Here is an 18,734-nt window from a genome sequence, read left to right as displayed (position 1 = left end):
CCTGAGTGATGGAGGGTGGAACTCTGAAAGGACCCATACCTTTCATGATGTAGCTTTCTGGTTTAGTAACAGATTTTAATTGTTTGAATAAACAATTTAATCTTCTTCCTTTACCTTGTGGGGAAAAAAAGGAAGGTCTTTGCTTGGTGACATCTTTCAGATCCCCTCCTTACTTCTGTGCCTTCCAGTGAAGGTACACCATTCTTACTGAGTAAACTTCAGGTATCCCAGATTTAGCAACTACCTGTCTTGGCCTTGACCATCAACACTGAGGTCTTACATTTTGACTGACTTAGGAAAGGGTTGTATTTCAGACAGAGTATGTATCTTTTGTTCTCAAATACTGAATAAACATTAAGGAAGTACAACTGGGCTTTTTCTGCTGAAGAAGTCCATCATGTTCTCAACTTCAGTATTGACCTCTGTTCAGCCTGGCTTCGTACCAGCTAGTCACTCGTTTACTACGTCTGGAGTGAGTGATATCTATGCTTGAATGCTAGGGGAGAGATGTGAAGGAAGCACAACTGTATTATTAGGCATGATGTGTACTGCTGGCATAGATTTAGATGTCTTCCCTGACTTTCTTAAGTTTTGTGGTTACTAGAGCTACCACTGTTAAACTGGCTGGGTTCAGAGTGGTGCTATGTTTTTAACTTCCAGACAGGCATAAAGATCTAATGCAGCATACAAAAATGATAGCAGGTTTATGGTTGAAATACAGAAATTGAAAAACACTGAAATTTGTTGTTGTCGTAGATCAGATTGGATACTAAATTTAAACTGTGCTAGCTAAATGAGGCAGGAGAAGACAAATACAAACTAAATATAAAACCCTTCCATCTGGAAGTAGGAGAGAGATTTGGAGAACTACTTTTTGCACATGTCCTGGTGTGATTATGAGGAGAATGAGACTTCTTGCCCATGTTGCTGAGCCTTTATTAAATCTTGGTAGGCAGGAGGGTACATAATGACAAAAGCAGTAACTCTGTCTTCCTAAGTGTGGAATGTAAGTGATGGCCTTTTGAATATGATAGTGAGTAAAAATAGCTTTGTTCAGGATAGCATATTTAATGAATGAGGCAGGGTTCTTTCGAAAAAATATTGTAGGGTCCTTAAAGACTTTATGGAAGTATAGCTGTGAAAATCCTAAGTGTGCAGAGTAAGCAAGGTTCATAGGAACAGATAATATTTTTCATTAATCGATTGGTATAGTTGATGAAAGGGCAGGGGGGGGGAAATGAAGTGCCTGAATGTGGAAGCTAATATTTTGATCTTAAGTAGAAGTAGAAAAAAAACCCAAACAAATTGGTTGAAAACAAATGCCTTGACCTTACACTTGGTTTTGCATTCTACACTTCATCTGTGCCAGGGCCCTGAGTGCATCTCCTGTCTAGGAGTTTAGTTTAGCAGAATTCAAGGTCATCTCCTTCACCGAGAGGAGCTGTTGGGAGAAAAGCTAGAAGGAAGGGCCTGGCCCTCCTTTCCTTTGGGAGCTGCTTTTAATCTGATGCTTTACTGCCTGTGCTGTGTCACAGCTGTGTAAGCAGGTATGTCTGTGCCTGCCTCGTACCTTCTTGATCTTGATCTGGACCTGCTGGCTGGGCTTCCTAGCCTAATCTTGGACCTGCCTTGTCACTACAGACTTGCTGTGTGATCCTTGGACTGCGTCTGGCCCTGATCACTGTATCTGGATCCAGTCCTGACCTGGACATGCCACTGAGTGTTCCCAGTCCTCCTGACTTACTGCTCTCACCTGCCTTGTTTTCACGCTCATTCCCCATCTTACCTTCCCTTGTAGAACCAGCTGGCCCTTGCTGCTCTCTGATAATGTGAACCTGAAAGGCAAATTTATTAAACAGTTGTAACTTACATGGGAAGACTACACATTAACTCGTTTTTCCAGCCCTTTAGCAAGATTTTTGTGAATAGTAAGCAGTGGAAAAGATTGCACACGCAAGTTGTGCAGTCTTCATGCTTGGAGGTTTTCAGAGCTTGGCTGGATAAAGTCCTGTGTTATTTATGTGGACCTGGGTAAAACCACTTTGTTTTTTAGTCTTGTTTTAGTAGTCAGGAGCTTTGCTTTATGTATTGCTTTGTGTAAACTGATGAAGAGAAGCGAAGTTAAAAATACTCCAGTATTGTGAAACAGATATGAAATTAATACATTTAGTCAGAATGCTACTTATTTGTCAGGATATTACTGCAAGCTTGAGAACCTCTTGATCAATTTTTCAACAACCTTGAATGATTGATTGTTTTCTCCTAAGCTCTGAGTTGTCCACATCTCACAAGTCATCAGTCACTTCCCAGAAGTATACTATATCTTTATCATTGCTACTTGCCCTTCAAATGCAGTAAGAATAGAAATAAATGCATTGGTTGTTTCTCTTAACTGTAGCAGCTCCTAAAAAATTTGTTGCTGTAAATATTTCTTAAAATATTTTAGTTACCTTGGATGAAAGCTCATGAATGAACAAAAATTCCATGTATTATTAGTTTTTTTGTTCCCATCCTTACAGCAGTATGTCTGCGGAAGAGGAGAAAGAAAATACAGTCTCAAAACCTTTAAGACTTGTTTATACTTTCTGGTATTTTTTATCACTGGAGGAGAACAGAATAGGTTTGTATATTTTCAGAATCATTTATATCTAATTCATCTTGCCTTTAGATAGAGAGATGGACTGAGTGGCATTTTAAAGTGGCTTATATTTTTCTCTTGTTATGATTTTAAAGCATTGTAAGATAATTTACATTGGAGAGGACCTCAGAAGGCCCACAGTTCAACCCCATTCTCAGAGCAGCGTCAGCTGTGAGGTCAGACTAGGTTGCTCAGGGTCTTGAAACCTCCAAGGATGGAGGCAGCAGAACCTTTCTGGCCAACCTTTTCCAATGACTTCATTTTTTCACCTTAAATTATTTGCTTCAAATATTGAAAATAAATTCCTCATTCTATGCTTGTTTATAGAATTCCAGTTACTAGAAAGGCATACAACTATGTGAAGGGCTCAGTGGAAGTGCAGTAATAGTCAGTTGTGTTAAACCAGTTGTTAAGCCAGAAGCATGCCAGTTTTGTCTTGCACCTCTGTACTTCTCAGTTCAGTGAGAGTCACTGAGATATTGCAGGTAATAGCTCATATTCAGTGAGCGATGTGGTATCTGAAAAGTTTTCAGAGAAATCATTGCAGCTTTGAAGAGGGTCTTAGATTGTTTTCATTACTGTCTATGGAGGGATTCTCCTCTGTTACTGTAGCACATATGCTGGGTAGTTTCTGTAGCCAGTTTTCTTATATTTGTGCTTCATTGAGCTAGATCATGATGGATTATCATGGAATGCTTTTATGCAATAGCACATTGTCTCCTGTCACTTTCTGCCCTTACCACAATAACCTATTGCACTGTTTGAAATACTTGAGTGATACTTCAAAATAAAAGCAGGCACTCTGAACTGTCAGTATTTATGTATTGTGTGGAGTATTAGAAGTTATAAGCTACGAAAATTCAGTTCAAATATATGAATTAGTCTTGGAGAAAGATATCTAACGTGAAGAAAAAATTCTTCTTACTGCTCAGCAGGGCTCTTCCAATAGTAGCTGTGGAACCATTCACGAGGCTCAACAGATTCCTGGTGAGAGTGGGGTTTTTGGACACTTAACATCCAGTGTGGTTGGAGTTTTAAGTGTGTGGATCCAAGTGTGTGCATCCTTACTCTCCTTCTTCTTCAGCTACATCACTTTAAACAAAGTCAAAGATAGCTGGAGTGAGCCCTGTGTGAAAGGAACCACAGGAAGTTGGGGAGAAGGTGGAAAGCACTGTTCCTTCCTCCTGGTTCCTTCCTGGAAGGTTCTGTACCTTCCAGAGGAGAGTACATCTTTTTGCCCTGTTCTGCAGGACCAGTGACATGCACTCCCAGGTGCTGCATTTATTCTTGCTCTTTCTCGCATGCAGCGGGATGGGGACTTGCCCCGAGGTGCTAAGGATCAACCATGTGTATGTACAGGTAGAGCAAACAGTGTGAAAGAGACGTTTCAGCTCTTCATGAGATGAGACATCAGGCAATCCTGCTCAACTTTTCTACTCTGCATGCATCATACAGACGAGAAGGAGGGGAGAGAAAATAACTAGATGTGGCGGGGAAAAGACCTGTTGCTGTGGACAGGGATTGGGGGAAAAGAGAACAGGTTCTCTCCCTACCTGTCCCTGTCAAACTTTTGCTTGTTGAGGAGCAGCACCCTGCTCTGCTCTGCAAGTGCTGCACCTGACCTTTCTGCTCTTGCCATGTCCTCAGTCTATACCCCTTAAACCTGAGGAGGAGCCTTGTTTTACAGCTTTCTTTTCCAGTCTCATCTTACAGGTTCTAGGGCACAGATAGCTTTTGCTTTAGCTGCTCGTCATTAGTTATTCTTTGCTCTGCTCCTGTCATTGCTGAACATTACGCTAAATGCATAACAATAATTTATTACACTGGTGCACCATAACAATAATTTACTACAGTGGTGCATGGTGAAGGTCAAAATGAGGAGGACTGACAGTCGTAAGTCAAGATTTTTGTTCTGTACGATGTCTTGGTAAAATCCATACCTTACATACTCTTACAGCTGCAGGCTCCCTTTACATTCTGAGGATATCTTCGTGGTAGGATTCACGGGGACAGTGACTACTGATGATGAGCTCTGAATGGTTCTGTCAACATGGATGGCTTTTTTCTCCTTAGATTTTAGAGCTGTTTCAGGAACAGGGTTCTTGCTGTCCCTGGTGCCTAGTTACTTATGTACCTGAAAAAGCTACCTATTTTTCGTGCTGGTGGTTTGACCTCAGCTGGATGCCAGGTGCCCACCAAAGCCACTCTATCACTCCTCCTCCTCAGCTGGACAGGGGAGAGAAAATATAATGAAAGGCTTGTGGGTTGAGATAAGGACAGCGAGAGATCATTCACCAGTTACTGTCACGGACAAAAGAGACTCCACTTGGGGAAAATTAATTTAATTTATTACCAATCAAATTAGAGTAGGATAATGAGAAATAAAAACTAAACGTTAAAACACCTTCCCCCCACCCCTCCCTTCTTCCTGGGCTTAACTTCACTCCCGATTTTCTTTACCTCCTCCCCCTGAGCAGTGCAGGGGGATGGGGAATGGGGGTTGCGGTCAGTTCATCACATGTTGTCTCTGCTGCTCCTTCCTCCTTGGGGAGGACTCCTCACACTCTTCCCCTTCTCCAGCATGGGGTCCTTCCCACAGGAGACAGTCCTCCACTAACTTCTCCAGTGTGAGTCCTTCGCATGGGCTGAAGTTCTTCACAAACTGCTCCAGTATGGGTCCCTTCCATGGGGTGCGGTCCTTCAGGAACAGACCGTTCCAGCATGGGTCCCCTACGGGGTCACAAGTCCTGCCAGCAAACCTGCTCCAGCGTGGTCTCCTCTCTCCATGGATTCACAGGTCCTGCCAGGAGCCTGCTCCAGCATGGGCTCTCCACAGGGTCACAGCATCCTTCGGGCATCCATCTGCTTCAGCGTGGGGTCCTCCACAGGCTGCAGGTGGATATGTGCTCCACCGTTAACTTCCATGGACTGCAGGGGGACAGCCTGCCTCACTATGGTCTTCACCACGGACCGCAGGGGAATCTCTGCTCAGGCGCCTGGAGCACCTCCTCCCCCTCCTTCTTCACTGACCTTGGTGTCTGCAGGGTTGTTTCTCTCACATATTCTCACTCCTCTCTCTGGCTGCAATTGCTGTTACACGGGGGTTTTTTTCCCCCCCCTTCTTAAATATGTTATCCCAGAGGCACTGCCACCATTGCTGATGGTCTCGGCCTTGGCCAGTGGCGGGTCTATCTTGGAGCTGGCTGGCATTGGCTCTGTCGGGCATAGGGGAAGCTTCTAGCAGCTTCTCACAGAAGCCACCCCTGTAGCCCACCTGCTACCAAAACATTGCCACACAAACCCATTATGCCCTGTATATTCTGGATTTTGTAGGCAACCCAGACGCGTATTTGATGATAGCACTTCCTTGCTGGGGTAACTTGTGGTTCAAGAAGACTGCAGTCACTAAGGTGAGAGGAGATCAGGTCAGAGGGAAAGGGGGAGCCACCACTCCTCATATGCTCTGCTGGGACTGGGTCTGAGGCCATCGGTGGTGACAGCCCTTACATTTGTGGTGTTCTGGGATTCTGTAGTGGGGAAAGGAGAGTTTGATGCCTATTAGAAGACCAGTGCTGTAGAAACGGATCAGCTTCTCCAGGTACAGTAACAATATCTGAGATCTTTTGCGCTAGTCTGAGGAAACCTATCAGTGACCTGCTAAGCTAAGAAATATTCTGCCTTAATCACAGGGTGTGTTCGCTGCTTTAGGTGTTTGAGTAAAGTTAAATGCTTGGGCATCTTCAGTGGAAAATACTTCCTTCAATTTTATGTTACCCCCTGTTACTTAGTGGTCTTAGTCATTGAAAAAGAAAACTAGGTAAAACATAAAAGTCTTGGACAGCTCTTGATACTTACTTGTTACAAAACACAAGTTCCCTGTGTTTTTCTAGTAAAACCTACTGCCTGTTATTGATGATTCAGGTTACCTAGGCTGACTTTGAGTCTATTTCAATGCAATCTGTTGTGGTATAGAGACTTGGGAAACAGAAACCTCTCTGAATTTGCCTGTCTTAATCCGGTTACATGCAGCAGTTTGTGTCGTGGGGTAGGCAGGTGGGCAGTGTAGTGTTCCACTACAGCTCTAAATTAGAGCCCTGTTGTCTCTAAGGGCAAGAAAGATTTATCTCCTGGTGTAATTTAGGCAACAGGCCTAAAATCTTGGATTTGAACCATGTGTGATGAAAAATGCATTTTTTTTCATTACTGTGACTGAAATCAGCAAGTGTAGCTGCTTGCTTTAAACTCTTTTTTTGATGTAATTTATTAAACAACAGGCATGTCAATTTGCAGACACAATAAGACAAGCAAAAGATCATGCTGTTTATGCCTTCATTAGTCTGTAAATCCTAAACAGAATCTCTTGTTTGGTAAGCTGCTTTACTGAAATTCCAACATAAAGAATAGGGCTGTAATGTAAAGTGGCTTAAACAGTAAGTCTTTAACTGATGCAATAATTAATATTATTCTAATGTATTCTAAATGTTTCTTTGGAGACATTTGAATCTTTACTTTTTTATTGCTATTTTCAGGGAAATTCAAATGGCATTGCTACTGTGGATGTTTCAGCAGGTTTTGTGGGACTAGAAAGCTATGTGGAGATACCAGCTATCTTCCTTACAGCATTTGCAACATATGCAGGACCTTTGCTTTGGGCCATTCATCTGCTGTGCTACTTGAGTTCTGAAGTTAACAGGTAATCATGTTTTGAACTAAAGTAATGCTCCTCTGCGTACTGCAGATATGAACACCATCCATATAGTGTATACCTTTTCAAACAAATAGTTTTGTTCACATCATTTTTTTCCTTCGAAGTTAGTTTTCTATTAAGAAAATGCATGCTCTTTTTTTGGTATGAATTTGTATCACCTCACTCTTCCAGTTTCATTTCCTCTGCAGAAGTTTTGCACTGGGAAAATACGTGTATGCTTTACTTTTAAATTTTTAATTTTGTTTCTTAATGAGTTCTCAGTTTGCTGTGTTAAATTACTTAAAATTTTATTATGTTTTGTTGCAATAGCATCTGCTGCCTGAAAACATTCTTCTTGGAACCTATTAAGTAGGAGACCTGAGAAGGACTTTTTAAAGTAATAGAGTAGAATTCAAACATAACTAACATGCTGTTCTTTGAATGTCTGTCCTTGTTTGGCATAGTGACATACAATGTTTTATAAATAAAACAGATTTATTTTATTGTATGTTACTGGTTATTGCAGTCATTTGTAGCTAAAATATCTGTACTTTTGGTTATCTTATGTAGTAGATGTGTTAATGTAAAATGAATTACTGCATTTGGAATTTTAAGAAGACATAGTTGGAAAATGCTTATGTAACTTAGAGTGTGCATGTAAAATCCAATTGGACTGTCTAATATTGCATTTCACTCACCATCCAGGGCATTCAACGGAGAGATGCAGTATGTTAAAATAGAGAGGAGTTGTAAATTCCGTATCGTATAATATCAATGCACAAATGCAAAAACTTGATATATTTTCACAGAAATAACATTTGACAGTGACTAAATTCTGACCATCCCAGAGTCTTTCCTCTGTTACCTGTGGAATTTAAATGTACGCTTTTTTTTTTTTAAATGGGGAACAAAATATTGCAGCAGGCTTGGTAGGTGGGATTTTAGACAGTATTTCGTTTATCACAACTCTTTGCCTTATGCATTGTCATCCTCTGTAAACCTCTGACTTCCCTTTATCTACAGAGTGTCATCTGGTCTCATCCTGTCAGTGCTTTTTGTTTTCTGGCTTCTCTCTTCTCCTTTTGCTTGTTTGTTTTGGGCTATACCTACACTGTGAACTTGTGTTGGCACGTGTGTGTTCATCAAAGGTGTAAGGAGATGGGATCCCCAGCTGACCAAGCTGTGTAGACTAGTGGAGGTTTTTGAACCGGGAAGGACCTGTTCTAACAGGCTAAATTCCTGTACAGTCATTGTGTCCATTGCTCCATATTAACAGGCACCTTTAACAGGTAGAGTTATTATTCACCTTATTCACTGATTTGCCTGTCTGCCATATTGCTCTCTAAAGATGTCTAGCTTTCTCTACTTTATTGCAGTGGAATTATGCAGCCCATTGCTGGGCCACTCTATTGCTCTAGTAATGCACTCCTTAGTGTAGATTGAGGCTCACTGTAGAACATTACCTCTTAGTCAGAGGCCAGCTACCTTGAAGTCATCTTTGGTCTTATATAGATTGATAAGTACTGGTCTTTATGTATAATGCCTCTGAAAACCAGCCTTTTCTCTGTTCATTCTGATATTTTTTTGCTTCAGGAGGAGTAGATGTGGAATACACAAATTACTGATGTCTGGATTTGTATAACCACAGAAACCCCTTTCTTGAATTTTCCCTACTACCTGGTGTCTTGACAACAAACTCAGTTTTAACTCTCTGTTTCTAATGCTCCTCAGTTTAGCTTTAGTTACTGCTTTGCTCCATCAATGCATCTTCTCAGTATCCAAGCTCTTCAAGTTTTCTCCATTTTTCAGCTCTCTTTAAAAAGAGTTACCACATACATATAAAAAGCCCTGCCTCTTGTCTTCTAGTAAATATGTGACCCACGACCCTGGGTATTACTTACATTCTATTAATCTATTGTTTTTCCCAATTCCTTTATACCTTTGTCATGCTTTGTTTAAAATAGTGCTAGACAGTTTCACTGGTCATATCCATGTTCCTGTGTTGGTTTTTTTTGCAGTCCCACTTTCCATTCTTCATTATTACACTGTAGGTGCTTTGGAAGTGGAGCTTTTTGCTTGTGCTTGGAGGACTCCGAGCACAGTGGAGTAAACTGCCTCAGTGCCATTGTCTGGGGAGGGAGAGGGAAAGAGCTCCCATAATGTTTTTAAAGACATGAAGTTTTAATGTTGTTTAAACCCTAGGCTGCAGGCTGTGATGAACACTAACATACAATGAAGAGAAAACGATACCATACAGCATGTTTTTTGAAAGCTCTTCTAACAAAATAATAAAAAATTTTCTGTAACAAAATCTTTGAGGATCTGTACTTGTTTAGTATTGTTTCAAATGATGTGCCTCTGTAGTAGTGTTGGTTGTTGTTCTGATGTTTTCTTGGTTGAATTTTTGCAGATTAAAAGCTCAGCTAGTAGTGTTGCCAGGTACAGTGCTGGTTTAAACTGCTGTCAAGTGGGTAGCTGTGACCTGTAATACCCACATCACTTATGTAAGTAGATTCCATCAAGCAGCTTGTGTCTGTAGCCATTTTAAGGTTCATTTGGGTCAACTGGTAAGGTTGTTTCCTCTACGAAACACTGAATAACTCTGGACTGGAATCTCTGTAGCTGCTGGGACTTGTTTAAATTGGTACGTTACGGTGCTCAGAACTTGGTCCGTACACTATTTTACTCTTGCGTTTTGCTGTTGCTGGCCAAATGGTTGTCTCATTACTTTGTCATTATTCCCTGGATCCAAAGCTGAAACTGCAGAAGGCAGAGGTCAGCTGCTTCATGTGTTTTCTTAAATGTATGGGAGACTGAGTGTTTTAAAAAACAGCTGGATGCTTTAGAATGTTCTTTATAAAGGCTTCTTATTAACTGTTTTATAAGCAATATGCCTTGGTCAGTGAAATTCAAACCCTTTCTTTTTTTTATGTGGTCCTGAGTGCAAGATGAAGATCCTTTCCCCACTTCCTCCAGATAGGAGGATCTAAAAGAGTCCAGCTGCCCTGGTTGTTTGGAGTATGCTGAGTGGGTCCAATTAGATTGCCACAGGATGTTGTCAGGATTCCTGACGCATCCTGGTACAGTCTCAGCTGAATGGATGTGCCCAGAACTGCTCAGCAGTGCCATTCTTAGCAAGTCCCTAGCATCCTGCAGCCTATTTTAGAGCTGTTGCATCTGAGGAAGTTGACCTGGACAGGGAAGCCTGACTTCGGTGCTAGCTATCTTTGTTTATTCCAGCCGCTTAGCAGAGCCCATGTAATTTATAGCTGCATCAGCTGGGTTGGCTTACCAGAGCTTCTTGCTGGAGTTCTTGGAAGCTGAGCTCCACTGGGGCATCACTTCCTAGGGGCAAGTACACATGCATACCCTTCCCTCTCTCTGCACTTTGCATTTATGAAATCACAGAATACTTGAGTCTGGAGTCCAACCCTCCTTTCCAAAGGATGGTCATCCAGAGCAGGTTCCTCAGGCCCATGTCCGGTTGGTTTTTGAGTATCTCCAAGGATGGACACTCCGGGGTCTCCCTGGGCAACCTGTTTCAGTGTATGACAACCCCCGCAGTAAAACAGTTGTTTTCTGATGTTTAAGTGGAATTTGTTGTATTTCAGTTTGTGTCCATTGCCTTTCATCCTTTGACTGGGCACCACTGAAAAGAGTCTGGGTACATCTTTACTTCTGCCCATCAGATATTTATGAACATTGGTGAGATCCCTGCTGAGCCTTCTCTACTCAAGGCTAAAAAAATCCCAGCTTTCTCAGCCTCTCATTTATGTCAGATGCTCCAATCCCTTCATTATCTTTGTGACCTTTCAGTGGACTTGCTCCAGTACACCCATGTCTGTCTTGTACTGGGGAGCCCAGAACTCGATCCAGAACCCCAGATGTGATCTCACCATTGCTCAGCAGAGAGGAAACTACCTTCCTCAAACTGCTGGCTCTACTTTTCCCACTACAGCCCTCAGTTGGCTAAAGGAAACGTTGCTTGCTCATGTTCAACTTGTCCACCAGGAACAACCTATGTCCTTCTCTGCCAAGCTGTTTTTCAGATGGTCAGCCTCAAGCCTGTCCTGGTGCATGGCTTTATTCTTCCCCAAGTACAGGATTTGGCATCTCCCTTTGTTAAACTTCTTGAGTTTCTTGTCAGCCCATTTCTCTAGCCAGAGTGGCCTCTTGAGTGACAGCAGACCCATCTACCATATCAACCACTCCTCCCAGTTTTGTGCTGTGTGCAGACTTGCCGAGGGGGAACTCTGCCCCATTGTCCAGATCATTAATGAAGATGTTGAACAGTATTGGCCCCAGTGTCAAGCCCTGGGGTTGATCACTAGTGACTGGCCTCCAGGTGGACTTTGTGCTGCTGATTGCAACCCTGTGAACCCAGCAGCTGAGCCAGTTTTCAGCCCACCTCACTGTCCACTTTCCTAGCCTGGACTGCATCAGTTTGCCTGTGAGGATGTTGTGGGAGATGGTGTTCAAAGCCTCCCCTTGTGAGATGAAAGTGCAGTAGACACATGTAGCCCATGTATCTTCAGCCAGTATGGTATGATGGAATAGAAAATAAGGACTTTCTGAAATAATACATTTGCTGTGGAAATGTAGTTGGAACTCCTTAGACAATTTGCTTCCATCTGATCAAACACGTGGAACTATAAAATATTCTCCTCATACAGAAAGGTAAATATGTTTCTAAAATAATTAAGTGGCATGTGATAGACAGTCACATGGATATTACTGCCACTTTTAGTCTTTTAGGCTCTCCTAAGAAACTTGGCAGCTTAAATGTGATGGGATTTTCACAGACAGAAATAGTAAGAAGAACTCTTTGGCTTCAGTCTCCATGGAAACTGTGCAATAACTATTGAAACTATTTTTGAGACAGGGAGTACTGATTAAACTGATGCCTAAGCTTAACCAAGTATTCTCTGTGTGACTTGCATAAGTTCCAGAGAGCACCTGATTCATGTAAAGGGTAGTTTTTACAGTGACCGCTGTATTACTCTGACCTGAAGTAGAACTTTGGATTTTGCGATCCTTATGACCGGGAAAAGGGACATGTTGTTGGATAATCTGACCTACATTATATGACCTCACTGTGCAGTACACTCCAGATGGATTCAGTTTTCAAGCTTCTACCCAAACAAAATTGTCACGTGGGTGACGTTCACAGTGTTGTGTAATTACCACTCTTTAGCTAGGCATCGTGATAGTTTTCAGATTACTTGCACATTGGAATCTGTGTTTTAATTGGTTTAATGAGTCAAGTATCAGGGTGAGCTGGTGGATGTTTCCTAGCATTGGAAGGCTGTGTGCTTTTTGGCTTTTCTTCCTTAGTGATCAAAAGTTATAACAGTGCTTTCATGCTAGCAAATGGCTTTCAGGTATTGAAAATGGAAGTTATGCCCAACAGGAGGGTGTTAATAGTTGCAAAACTTCTAATGTTATGCCGTGACTTTGTTAATGTAGAATACCAGCACAACAAACTTAAGTTTTGCTGTGAATTCTTTTATAATGCTGATCTAAACAGAATTAGGAAGGCATGCTAGCTAAAGGAATTTCAGCAGTTAACATCAGCTTTTACCATCTTACCTAATGTGTTTGATTCATGGAGTCCCCCATTCACAAACCATGTTAAAACATTAATCCTCTTCTTTCTGATATAAGCTGGACATGCAATCAGTGTTTCAATATACTTTTTTTTTTTTTGAGTCCCATGTAGAAAGTGCAGCCCTCCTTAAAGACAAAGGAACAATTCAAACATTTTTCCCTGAACCCTTCAGTATTTTACATAAGTTGTTTTTAATTCTTCTTGTTTCACTCCATTCTCTCTTCCTTAGGTTAGTTAAAGCTGAAAAAATGTTTGCAACTAAGAATATACTGCTGCTTTATTCTCTGGAATGGTAATACCTGTTATCTGTTGTGTTTGCCAGCAGTCCCATTCTCTAAATAAAAAAATAAATAAAATTTATAGAAGAAGGTATCTACTTGTTCATTCATGTGTATGGAAATCTGGAAGTGATTTTATAAAATTGGAATGGGGTTTTATTGCCACAAGCCAGAATAGTATTTTACTCATTTAGGTATCTCCTGACATGCTGTCATTGCAGTGATGGCTGAAGGTTTCTCTTAGACATCATTAGTGCTCTGTGATGGATACCTCTTCATTCATTCCTTTGTCATGCTGGTGAGACACTGACTTTTCCTATGAGGTTTCCTTCAGGCAGCAATGACTCTTAGTATTGAAAAGTATTTTCTTAGTAGTGAAAAGTGATCCAGCAAAGTAGGGTTGCCTGCAGTTTCCTCTATGTTATAAACAAATGACAAGTTACTTCAAAGCCATTTGCAAAATAAATGTCGTCCAGTTGTGCCATGGACCAGCTGTGCAGCTGTGTTTTAGGAGCTGAAACACTTTCTATGTAAAAGTTAAAGGAAGTTGTGTGCACAGAATTTATAAATACACAGATTTGGGGTGGGTTAGGTTATTTTTGCTTTGTGTAGATAGATGTAAGCATCTGAACAGATTTGGCACTTAAAAAACTATGATCTAATTTTTGGTAGATTTGGCATACCCAAGATGAGGTTTGTTTTCTAGTAATGGCTGATGACTCTAATTGAGAACTTGTGCTCCAGTGCGCTAGTTACTGCCCAAATGCATTGTGGAGTTGGCCACACAGCTTTTAAGTGGTCTTATTGATGCTGTGTACTGCCATTGCTATGAGATTGTTCTCATCAACAGAACTGCTGGCTTAGGTAGAGGCCACTTTAAGTACACGTCAGATGGGCTTTTTAATTTTTAAGTGGTCTATCACTGTTTGTTTGTGGGTAATCTTGAATTGAAAGGAAAACGTTCTGAAATTGTTTTTTATTTCTGCCCAAGCTTTAATTTTTTTTTAGGTTTTTATGGTTACATTGTCTTCCTCCTCTTTGCTTTTCTGGTGTTCATGTGACTTATAGAAGTATGCTCAAAAGCATGTAGCTGAGTTGGCTGTACAGCCTTCCAGTTCTCAATGTATCTGTAGAGCTACAAGCTTCTTCTTACTCTACCTAGAGTGCAGGTATGCAGTATCACTTTGCTGTACCAAAAGGGTGCAGTATTTGACCTTTATTCTTGTTTGGAACCTCTGCATTGTGAGACAATATTTTTCTGCAGTCCTGTATGGCTAGATTTACAAATGCTGCTTACACAAAAGAGTTCATTAAATTTAATACACACATAAGCTTATTGAATCTATTAGGAGAATCAACATTAATGACTTTGGGCATGAGTAGCGTAGGGGACATCAATTTCAGGCAGAAATTTTGGGATCCAAATAGCAAGTGGCATGTTATTTTCAAAAATCATAGGCACTGGGGTGCAATAAAAGGAATTTTAGTAAATTCTGATGAAAGGGATTAGGTTTGTCTATACTGACATCTAAGGAGATTTCTTTGATTAGTCCACACAGCTGTTAGTAGAGGAAGGACCCTGAAGCTTGGTGCTGCTATAAAATGAAGTTACACTTTCCTATGAGCTTCCCCTCTGCCTCTGACTCACTGTCCCTCATTCTCTCTTGCTTGCTACCCCTCTCTCTCAGTCACTTGGTATCCCTCTCTTTACCTTGCTTGGTATCATCCCCATCCCTCTCTTTCTCTTGCTATCCTCTCATGACCACCCTCCCCCCGCAAGCTTCCCTTCTCTCTTGGACACACTTTACACCTCTTTGATGTGCTTTGCCTCTCTGCCTCTCACACTTGCCTTCTCTCTCGTGCATTTTCTGTCTTGTCACAAAAATTTGCAGCTGGCCTGCACTGACTGAGGAGGGAGGCAAGGACGCAAAGTATACAATTACCAGAGTAAATATTTATTCATGTGCAGGAGGTGTCCAAGCCAAACTGGGGCACCCCGAATGTGGTTTTACACAGAGTTCTTATACCTGTGCTCATACTTATCTCTTGCTATCCCTCTCTCTCCGTCTCTCTGTCTTGCTATACACCTGTCCCCTTCCTCCCCTGCCCCCCCCACTATTCCTCTCTCTCTTGCTTTCCCACCTTCTCACAGATGCTTCTCCTCTTTGTGCACTTTCCCTGTCTCTCATGTCTGGGCTTTCACCATCTCTCATGCGTGGATGTTCCCTGTCTCTTTTGTGTGCAGGCTTTTCCCACCTTTCATGCACGTGCTTCCCCTCCTCGCACGTGCTTACCTCTCTCTCAGGGGCTTCCCCACTCTCGCGCTCTCCTCCCCCATGCACTTCTGTCTCTGTCATGCTTCTGCCCCTTTGCAAGCATGCTTCTCCCCTCTTGTGCTTCCTCATGTGCTTTCCTCCTCACACACTTCCTCCCTCACACTTCCCCCCTCACAATCCCCCATCATGCTTTTTCCCCTCTCTCACACACACTTTCTCCCTCTCCCTGTCATGCTTTCTCCTTCTCACACATGCATTCTCCCTGCCTTGTGTGGGCTTTCTTTCCCCCTCGCATGCACTTCACCTTCTCTTACATGCTTCTCTCCCTCTCATACACCTTTCCACCTTCTCTCATGCACTTCTCCCCTTCTTGCATGCGCTTCCACCTTCTCTCACATGCCTCTCTCCCTCTCTATTGCCTGCTTCCCTCTTGTTTGTGCTCTTCCCCTGGCTGGCACGCTTCCATCACTTTTGTGTGGTCGTCCCTTCCTTTGTGTGGTCCTGCCCTCCTTTGTGTGGTCCTCCCCTCCTTTGTGTGGTCCCCTCTTGCACGTTTCCCCCCTGCATCCTTCCCCCTCTCACGCATGCACTCTCCTCCTTGCGCATGCACTTTCTCCCTCTCATATGCATGCTTCTTCTCACGCGTGCTTTCCCTCTGTCACTTGAATGTGCTTTGTTTCTCCCTTGCTTTCTTTCTCTTGTGCACTTTTGCTCTCTTGTGTGTCTTTGTCTTGCGCGTCCTTCTGTCTCTTGCTTATCCTTTTTCTATCTTCCTTTCGCTTCTCTAGATTTTCTCCTTTCTTGTGTGTTTTCCCATGTCTCACACTTTCCCCATCTCTCACACACACACTCAAATTCTTACAAATTCAAATTGCTTGTGCTTTCCCTCTCTGCACATTCAATCTCTTACCTGGGTCCTTCTTCTGTCTCCCACCTTCCCTCTCTCACAAGCCTTTTCTTTCTTTTGCACTTCCCTCCCTCATTCTCTCTTTGCCTCTTTGTCTCTTGCTTTCCTTCTCCTTTGTATGCATTCCTGTCTCTGACAGACTTTTTCTTTCTTGCATGCACTTTCCCTCTCTTAAGCTTGCAGTCTCTCACTTGTGCTTTCTCCTTCTCACTCACTCTCTGTCCCTTCTATCTGTATTGTTTTTCCTCTCAATCTGTAGAGCTTCCCCCAACCATACCCTGCTTTCTGCTTGTTTCGGACCTGCTTTCCCTCCCTCTTAGATTTGCATTTCCTCTCTCTTGGGCATTTCCCATCTCTTGGGTGCACTTTGCCTCTGTCTTTCAAGATTTCTTGAGTCCTTCCACATACACTGGCTTTCTCTCCTCTCTGCCCCTCCATTCTCTCCCTTTGTTTCTTTTCCCTCTCTCTGTTGTCCCTTTCCCCCTCTCTCCCCCTCTCACATTCCCTCTCACTCTGAGGCTTCCCCTCTCTTTTCTGTCTTTCTCTCTGCACCTGTATTTCCCTCTCTTTGACACCCTTTTCCTGTGTGCCTTTTGCCTTTCTCTCTGATGTGCTTTGCCTTTCCCTCATGTATATCCTTATCAATGATCTGGATGAGGGGATTGAGTGCACCCTCAGTAAGTTTGCAGATGACACCAATTTGGGTAGGAGTGTTGATCTGCTTGACGGTGGAAAGGGTCTGCAGAGGGCTCTGGACAGGCTGGATCAATGGGCTGAGGCCAACTGTATGAGGTTCAACAAGGCCAAGTGCCGGGTCCTGCACTTGGGCCACAACAACCCCATGCACCGCTGCAGGCTTGGGGAAGAGTGGCTGGAAAGCTGCCTGGCGGAAAAGGACCTGGGGGTGTTGGTCAACAGCCAGCTGAATATGAGCCAGCAGTGTGCCCAGGCAGCCAAGAAGGCCAATGGCATCCTGGCTTGTGCCAGAAATAGTGTGGCCAGCAGGAGTAGGGAAGTAGTAATCCCTTTGTACTTAGCCCCGGTGAGACCACATCTTGAATACTGTGTTCAGTTTTGGGCCCCTCACTACAAGAAAGACATTGAGGTGCTGGAGCGTGTCCAAAGAAGCTGGTGAAGGATCTAGAGCACAAGTCTTAGGAGGAGCAGCTGAGGGAACTGGGGTTGTTTAGCCTGGAGAAAAGGAGGCTGAGGGGAGACCTCATCGCTCTCTACAACTACCTGAAAGGAGGTTGTAGCGAGGTGGGTGTCGATCTCTTTTCCCGAGTAACTAGTGATAGACTGAGAGGAAACGGCCTCAAGTTGTGCCAGGGGAGGTTTAGATTGGACATGAGGAAAAATTTCTTCACTGAGAGGGTTGTCAAGCATTGGAAGAGGCTGCCCAGGGAAGTGGTTGAGTCCCCATCCCTGGAGGTATTTAAAAGACATGTAGATGTGGCACTTAGGGACGTGGTTTAGTGGTGGACTTGGTAGTGTTAGGTTAATGGTTGGACTCTGATCTTAAGCGTCTTTTCCAACCTAAATGATTCTATGTGCTCTGACTCTTGCATGTATGTTCCCTCTCTTATGCTTTCCCTGCTCCCCGATGCTTTCTTTCTCTTGCATGTTTTGCCTGTCCTGCATTTCACCTGTCTTATGAGCTGTGCCTCTCTCGTGCTTTTTTCTTCTACTTCCCTACTTCCCTGTCTCATTCTGTCACTTTGCCCCTCGCGTGCGCTTTGCCTCTTATGTGTACTTCCCTCCACTCACGTGCCTCCCCTTCTTGCACGCACTTTCCCCCTCTTGCACACTTCCCCCCTCACATGCATTTATCTTCCTCGTGTATGTTGTCTTTCCCGTGTGCACGTTGCCTCTCTCTCGCACACGTGGCCTTGTGTGCTTTACCTTTCATGTGCTTTGCCTCTCCCTCATTTGTGCTTTGCCCCTCTCGCATGCATGCACTTCACCTTTCTCGCTTTCTTGCATTCATGTATGCTTTCTCTTTCTCACTCTCTCTCTCACAGTTGTCAGTCTCTTGTGCTCATGCTTTTTACCTCATGCATGCAAGCTTTGCCTCTCGTGCGCATGCTTTGCCACTCTCTCTCCCTCTCTCATATGCACTTTGCTGCTTTGTCTTATGTGTTTTGCTGCTGTTGTGTCAATTTAGGCACTTTGCTCTCTCATTCTCTCTTGCTTTCCTGTCTAACGTTTTTTCCTGCCCTCTCATACATTTCCATCTCTCAGTTTTTCTCTCTTATTTGCACTTTGTCTCACTCAAGCTTTCAGGCTCTCACTATCTCCCTCTGTCTCACTTGCTGTCCCACTCTGTCTTGCCACACATCT

At 43.0% G+C, this 18,734-nt stretch overlaps 1 protein-coding gene across 1 annotated transcript in view; it reads left to right on the top strand.

Moving 5' to 3' along the window:
- The window catches only part of PIGG (phosphatidylinositol glycan anchor biosynthesis class G), a 97,554-nt gene that overhangs the window by 45,069 nt on the left and 33,751 nt on the right, over positions 1 to 18,734 (top strand). Inside the window, 1 exon segment of the mRNA XM_009274638.2 lies at positions 7,168 to 7,331. Within this exon segment, the coding sequence (XP_009272913.2) occupies positions 7,168 to 7,331 (164 nt within the window).

Source organism: Aptenodytes forsteri, unplaced genomic scaffold (assembly GCF_000699145.1).
Source record: "Aptenodytes forsteri isolate BGI_AS27 unplaced genomic scaffold, ASM69914v1 Scaffold224, whole genome shotgun sequence".
Classification (NCBI taxonomy): Eukaryota; Metazoa; Chordata; class Aves; order Sphenisciformes; family Spheniscidae; genus Aptenodytes; species Aptenodytes forsteri.
Note: the sequence above shows the minus strand (reverse complement) of the source record. Positions and strands in the feature narration are given on the sequence as shown.